Source organism: Cyprinodon variegatus, unplaced genomic scaffold (assembly GCF_000732505.1).
Source record: "Cyprinodon variegatus isolate N-32 unplaced genomic scaffold, C_variegatus-1.0 Scaffold779, whole genome shotgun sequence".
Taxonomy (NCBI): domain Eukaryota; kingdom Metazoa; phylum Chordata; class Actinopteri; order Cyprinodontiformes; family Cyprinodontidae; genus Cyprinodon; species Cyprinodon variegatus.
The window spans coordinates 27,216-34,757 of record NW_015151232.1 but is presented as its reverse complement, the minus strand read 5'-3'; the positions used below and the strand labels follow the sequence as shown (position 1 = coordinate 34,757).

Below are 7,542 nucleotides of genomic sequence, written 5' to 3'. Positions count from 1 at the left end.
TTGAATGTATTACCGCAGCGCTTATATGAGAAATCCTACTGAACATCTCGGCCACATGGCAACAACTCATGCCTTTATAGAATTCATAAACCAGTAAATAACATCTGCTCTGAGTTTTTCACATTTGCAGAGGTGCCAAGTAACAAAGTACAAATACTTTGTGACTTTTCATCTGTAGAAATACTGGCTATCTATACTTTACTGGAGTAACTATTTTTTAGACAACTTTTTATTTTCAACTCTTTACATTTGAAAAATAGACTCATTCGTTTTGTTTCATTTAGGCTCCATTTTTCATTATGGCCTGTTGGTGTTTAAAAAAAATAAACACTATCCAAATAATTAGTTTCATCCAGACAGTTCATTTCTTTTTGGTTTGACTCGGTGCTGCCCCAACTTGTTGCTCATCACATACCAAAAAAAAATGTTTTTCAAGAAGCTGCAAAGTTAAATGTTACACTGTTACCATTAGTTATAAAACTAAGAAAATGAAATCTAAGGAAGTTATCATCCAGATTTGTAGAAAAATGTTCCTTTAATAGGGTAGAGCAGTAAAGCTTCTGGCCTTGACAGTTTTTCCTCCATTGCTTTTATTCTGTAAGTGGTTTTAAAAATGGTACTTTTACACTTTTACTGGAATAAAAACCTGAAGTTGATCCTCTAACTTCTACAAAAGTGTTTTTAAACAGCAGGATTTCTACTCCTACTGGAGTAATAAACATGAATACTTTTGAAACCTCTGCACATCTGTGAAACGTCATTAAATCTCTAAACGATGGCGTCCAGATTCAGTCCTAAGGGCCGTTATCTGCCATGATGAAATTACATTTCAAAAAGAAAACAGCAACAGAGGATAAAAAGCTAAGCTGAACCAAAAGGAACAAGCTTTCTAGAAATAGAGCGGAGTAGAAAGTTAGTAGTACCCGCCATCAGCGTCGCCAGACCCCATTTACTGGGGCACGTGCCCCAGTATAAATCTTATGAATATTTGCAACAGTGATACTTTTTTTTAATATCAGGAAATTCCTCACACGAAGCAGAGACAGGGAAGCAGTAAAACAAGATGAGAGAGAGGGAGGTAAGGTAATTAATAGTGATTTAAGCTAACTAGTTACATTAGGAACGTTATAAGCAATATGATAGATATTTACATAATTATAATTATATGAGAATGAAGGTGCTGGAGTAGGAAAGGGAGGAGGAGGAGAGACTGACAGGCAAGAGACAGGTGAAGGACAGGAGAGACAGGTGAGAGACAGGACCATGAAGGTGATGAGGGAGCAACAACCAGCTTCCACAAACAAGAAGGAGACATTAGGGACTTAGGGGGAAAGCATGATGGTCCTAGACAAATGAAGTTGTCCCACTATCCCCAGGACAAATTTGGAGTAAAAAAAACTTTCATTTAATTCAAAATGGTTTGAAAGCTTTTTATGGTTGAAAAGTAAATCCTTGTCATCAAGGATATGCAGTGTGTTTTCAACTTGCTTGATAACATCATATTCCCAACACTAACGCAGGTCATCCAGATCTCCCTCACTATCACAATCCACAGCTGGAGTTGTGAAAGGTCATTCAGTGTGTTGAGAAGGATCCACACTTGGCTGAGGTGCACAATGGGACAAGACAGGCTCCATCATCTTGCTATTTTATCAGTTGAAAAGGAAGAACTTTCTAAGCTGAGTCACAGTCTAGTGATTGACCGCTTTGCAAAAATGAAAAATAGGAGGTACACTTTAATGCTCAAAAAATAAAAGAAAAACTTAGTTCGGGTTGAGTTAAACTTTCCCCTGAACTAAAACTCTGAAACCTAGGAATTAATGATTACTTCAGAATGTGTATAAGGAAACTTTTTATTTGTCAAAGTTGTTGATGTCTTATTTTTTATAGCTGCAATGTTGAAAATGTTCATGTTTGTTAAAACAAATATGCTCTTACACTCATTAATATCTCAACTGGTAATTTTGGTAGGAATGTATCAGGGTTGGGCAGTGTGCTTGTCTGTATTTGCGTATGGCAGGAGGGGCATATGCGGTAGGGGGCCAGTGCCCCAGTAAAGCTTTGTGCCTAGCAACGCCCCTGGTACCCGCCCAAAAGTCATTCAGTAAAGATACTCCAAAAAAGTACTTAAATACAGTCAGGGGCAGATTTACCATTAGGCAAAACTAGGCAGCTGCCTAGGGTCCCAAGTTCCTGGGGGCCTCATAGAACTCCTTTTACATGTATGGTTAATACAACTATTCCTTATTTGTGCACATTAATGATGTTTTTGATAAAATATTGTCTCTAAAATGCCATTAGAATGCTTATATTATTTATTCCTAAATCCCTCCCTGAATACAGTAATCAATAAAATGTTACTTTCCACCACTGCTCATCGTTTTATCCAGCAGAGGGCGCTGTTGCCCAGTCTCAGACTTGTCAGACATTAATCCAGTGATGATGATGATGATGATGATGATGATGATGATGATGATGATGATGTTGTAAGGTGATCGGTGCCTCCACCTCCAGCTCTCACAGGTCAGCAGTCGATCAGCATCCAAAGTCTGTCTTTAGGCTCCAGTTAATTCCAGGTTTACTGCAGGATGAATGGGGCTGAGGTCTAGAGCCCATTTCCTATCAGAAATGAAGGAGGTTTATTTTTATTGACAGGTTCTATTGTGACCATTATCCTCTTGGAAAAAACAAGTCTCGTTTCATTGCAGCATCAACTTTTTGCGGTGCAGGTTTAGACATGAGTTATTGTACATTTAATTTAGAGGTAGATGGTAACAGAAGCACAACTCCAGAAATGATATAATCTTTCTAAATAGAAAACTCAATGTTCTACATTTTGCACCATGTTTCTTTTACTTATTTTGCACTGAACCTTTCCATATCAATGCCTTTTGCAACATGACTTTAAACTGGTTTTCCTTTTTTCATGTTTAAAGTAAAGCGTTTGTCCCACATGCAGAGAACACACAAGTAGAAAGATGAATTACAGATCAAAAGGTTTTATTTTTCCTTTGAAAGTGATAGCAGCAGAGAAGGAATGAATATTATGGAGGAGCTGCTGGATCTGGATCATCCTTGGACTGAAGGCAGAGAAGGGGAGAGGTTAGCAGATGGTGTAGATCAGCCAAGGACCCTCAGACTGATGGCGAGATGGAGCGGGGACCGCCTAATTATATATATTGTATGAAATAGTGTTCTATCAAACTGGTTCTATAGTCACTCTATTACAGATACAGTAATGTAACTAAAGTAATTTCTCCCTGGGATTATTAAAGTATTTCTGATTCCTGGTTGATGGGACAGGTGTTGTGAATGGAACGGTGCCCAGGTTTGAAAGAGCTCCTGTGTGTCTCTGAATGTGAGCATTGATGCCTGAAAGACATCTTCTGCCTCCATTTATCTGTTTACTACAGTGGGTTTAATTCATGTTAAGGTGGATTTAAAGACGTTTCAATTAGTGGAAAAAACTGCAGGTAGGAATAAACAAAAGTCTAATCAACCAAAACTTTTGCGACCCACATGCAGTACCTCCATGGACCCCTAGGAGTCGCGGACCCCCTGTTGAAGACCTCCGGTTTAGACTCAAGCTGGGAACCTAATTCAGACAGGACCTTACTGAATAAGTGGGCTGTTTCCGCTGGGGGAGGGCTGGAGTTTGGAGCTGGAGGTTTTCTCAGTGATTGCAGGCGGGCGAGTCCTTGGAGGGCAGGCAGGTCTTTCCAGGTTGTAGGCAGAGAGAGAAAAGCGGTACCTTCCTGGATAGGGAGGTTTTTCCAGGAGTTTCTTCAGCGGAGGTTTTGTTTGGGTTTGGTTCAGGAAGTGAGTTCCTTGGAGGAAACTTTTCTGAAAAGCACGAGAGGTAACCTTGAAAAAACACATAGAGGACAGGTACAGGTTTAAAGAATCTCTGGAGACCTTTAGCTTAGGTGGGGTTTAGTGTTTAGACAAACACTATAACCCTCTAAATGGTGTCCAGGAACCAGGACACGAACCTTACGACTAACTAAAACTAACAGAACCGACAGGCATGAGAGAAACAGAACACAAACAAACAATGATCTGGCCCTGATAGCTGGGCTAAGCTGAATATAAAGGAGAACCAACAGGTGGATTAGATCAGTGATAATTAGAAAACCAGGCAGAGTTAGGCAGGTGAGAGGAACAATTAAGGTGAACAATTAAGGTGAGCTATCAGGACAGATCATTACAGAACAGTCCGCTGGCCCTACCCACTAAGTGGTTTGGGACGGCCCTTAATGTGGCAGATCCTCTGCAGAAACGGAGGGTTAGAGCTCAGAGTTCGTTTTTAGGGATTGGACCGAAAACAAACAACAACAAAGGGAAAACTAGGATAGGGGACTGGAGATAAATGAAAAAACACCAAACAGAAATACTAAAACTAAAACGTAATTCCAGACATGATATAATTGTTAATAGTTAAAGCAGAATAATAAATCAGAACAGCTGAAGGGTTCACCTTTACGGCTGCATACATTTTTGTGTTTCCCTTTGTGGTGAAATTGTTAAACCTTTGTCTTTTCTGGACATAAACTTTCCCAGTTTGTGTTTGTTCAGGACTCTCCTTCCTCTAACAGTTTTTGAGGATTAATGCCTCCTAGTGTTGTTCTCCAAGAGCCTGGCCACAATATGCCATGGAAAATACAAATCCCAAACTGAAGAGCCCAGGTCATGCACACAATAAACACAGAAATTTATGAAAAAGAATCACACATTTACAAGTACGATTTAAATTTATGTATAAATTTAAATAAATGTAAGTATGGATGAAAAAATTGAAAGTTCAAATTACAAATCTACAACCCTGGATGAATCTTTACCTGTACTGAGATGAAATACGTCTTAAAATGATGATTAAAAAATGATGATAAAATGTTTTTATCAGCTCTTATCTTAGCTGTAGAAAATGGATGAACCAGTTCAGTTTGAGCTACGCTGTACCAAAAAGGAAACAAAGGAGCATAAAACCAATATATTTCCAAATAAATCACAGAAGACGGAGTAAATTTTCCAAAACCATCTTAATTAAAGGAATAGTAGATGATCTGTTGGTTGTCCAACATGCCAAACTTTGCTCCCTGAATGCCAGTCTGCACACTTCAACACCTTCAGAGTTTATGCATCCAGTTAGATTTGGTTTCAGAAAAAGATTTTTGCTGACATGTGAAGACATCTTCTCCCCCATGAATATAAAACACCAGGGCTGTTCTGAAAAGAGCCGGAAAGATGAAGGTTCAATGCAGGTTTAAACCATGATTGTCCTTCATTCCTTCAGCAGGTGAATGTTGGTTTAAAATAAGGCTTCTGTTTGCTTCAGAGCTGTCAATATTACAGGGGGGCGTGAACCCACCGGCCTGCAGCACTGAACCCCAAAAGAGAAGAAAGTTTGAGGGAAAATGAACAGACAGCTGAAGAGCAAAGCGATGAAAAGGAAAAATAGTTTGACTATAAGATCTAAACTGCAAAAGCAATCTAGAAATAAGTATAAATTTATTAAATTAAATTATATTTAGCCTTAATTTGAGCAGGTAAATAAGACGATCTTCCAATGGAATGAATATTGTTCCCCTAAAATAAAAGTCCGGTCAGCAAGGAATAATCAGTGGATCATTAGTTATACCCAAAACTAATATGTTTGCGATGATTTTATGAATTTAGCGTTAATCAGTAAAAAAATATGTGTTGGTGGTTAGAAACCGAGGGAGGCTCCGTTCTGAATTTGGAGTCGTTTTCTCTCTTTAAATGGAAAATAGCTTCTTCTCCTCTGACAAACCCAGAGAGGTGAAAAATGTTTTTATATTCTCCCGTATGACTGAAAAACTTCACCAGCATCTTTTCAAATGTGTGATTAGTAGTTACTGTTGGATGCACAAAGACACAAAGTGATACAAACTTGATCTGTTCCCAAACCTGTTGCCATAGTGATGCAATCCCAGGTAAACTGTTCCCCTTGATTTCTAGGAAAATTATCTGCTCCAACTTATTAATATTTCCATTTACCTAGGCCTAGACATATATTCACTAATTTTCCTTTTTTTATTATCAATTACACAAGGATAATATCCTTTTACAGTCGAAAGGGTGGAAATGTGGTTGGAAAATTTAGTTTCTTTTATTATATATATTAATTTATCCTATTTATCCGCTAAAAAAGTTTTCACTTAGCCTATTTCACCTGCAAGACCACAGAATTCTCCTGAGTGAGGGATGGTTTTAGACCAGACATAGCTTCTTCCCATAACAAACCAGATTCTTTCTCAGGTTAACATGTTACTGTTTAACCAAAGTGTCTGTAATTTGTTTAGACTACTTTCCATTGTTGTAAGTAAGGGGGAACGAACGCTGCCCAGATCACAACAGGGCTGATTACCGTGCAATAATGGCTGAATGATGAACTGTTCTCTCTTTAAAGGATAAAAATAAAATGTTGACTGAGTGAAATCCATTGATCTCCGTTTATTTAACTGGAGTTGAATACTTTTTTTCCCACAACACTTCTCAGACCAGGATTTGATCTCAGCAGCCGTGTTGCTTAAGGTTTATTGAAAGACTCTGATATGAATGTTGATGAAAGTTGGCATGGAGACAAGTTTGAGCTGCCAGAGGGTGACTGAACTGGTTGGTGTCAGGAAGAACAGACGGGTAGCAGGGAAACGATTAGTGGAGACAAACTCTGAGCAGACTGGGCGATGGCTGACCGGCTGGTAGCAGCCTTTCAGTAAACTAAACCAGACAAGAATCCATTGAGGACAGGCCAAACAGAGGGACCCAGGAAGGATGGTGCTGCACACTGACGCATCTGGGCGAGGAGACATTCTGGAGGGGAAGAACTGAGAGATCAGTCTGCCACAAAGAAACAAATGTGTCCAAAAAGTTCTTAAACTATAACAATGCTTTGACTGTTTCCAAGGTTTAAATGTAGGAAGAAACATCTTTAATGCTTCCTTTGCTCCACGAGAGGCTTTGTGTGTTTTCCCTGTTTGTTGCTATGAGTTTGACAAAGATTGGAGGACAGCCCACCTCCCAGTCACTCCTGGGACACCCAAAGACAAAGAGAGAGAGCCTCGATCCAGCCCTCTGCAGGGACCTGCCTCTCCCCAGGGGGGCTGAGGGCAGACCTGCTGCCTGCACCGCTGAGTGAGGAGTAGGAATCGGCTCATCTGACGCCTCTGGCTTCCAGCAGAGTGGAGCATGCCTCAGCAGGAAGTTCTGGCCGCTGGCGCACCTACCTGTGTGCCGATCTGCTTCCAAAAGGAGGAGCTGCTTCTTTATGCTGCAGCTTTCTGCCTGTCCCTGCTGCAGCCTTAGACATGGGGCCGGTCTGCTGCAAGCCGGGCAGACTGAGGAAAGCACGTCTCCAAGGTAACGGGAAACAGATGCTGGAGAGTTTTTACAAGTGTGGCGGACAGGGAGGACGAGGACTGAGTGGCTTTGAGACTGCTGGGAGATTTATAGCAGAGTCACAACGAGCTTTTCTGGTATTGTTGGGCTCTGATTGTCATTCTCCTGACTTTTACACACAAT

At 40.2% G+C, this 7,542-nt stretch overlaps 1 protein-coding gene across 3 annotated transcripts in view; it reads left to right on the top strand.

Moving 5' to 3' along the window:
* The window catches only part of LOC107098453 (rho GTPase-activating protein 22-like), a 63,883-nt gene that overhangs the window by 38,822 nt on the left and 17,519 nt on the right, over positions 1 to 7,542 (top strand). The window contains exon 1 of one of the 3 annotated variants that reach the window (XM_015396164.1): positions 7,213 to 7,380. The exons of the other annotated variants lie outside the window; for them this stretch is intronic. Coding sequence (XP_015251650.1) covers positions 7,329 to 7,380 — 52 coding nt within the window. The 5' untranslated portion in view covers positions 7,213 to 7,328. Of the gene's footprint in view, positions 1 to 7,212; positions 7,381 to 7,542 lie in introns of those variants that run through there. 3 annotated transcript variants of the gene reach the window in all.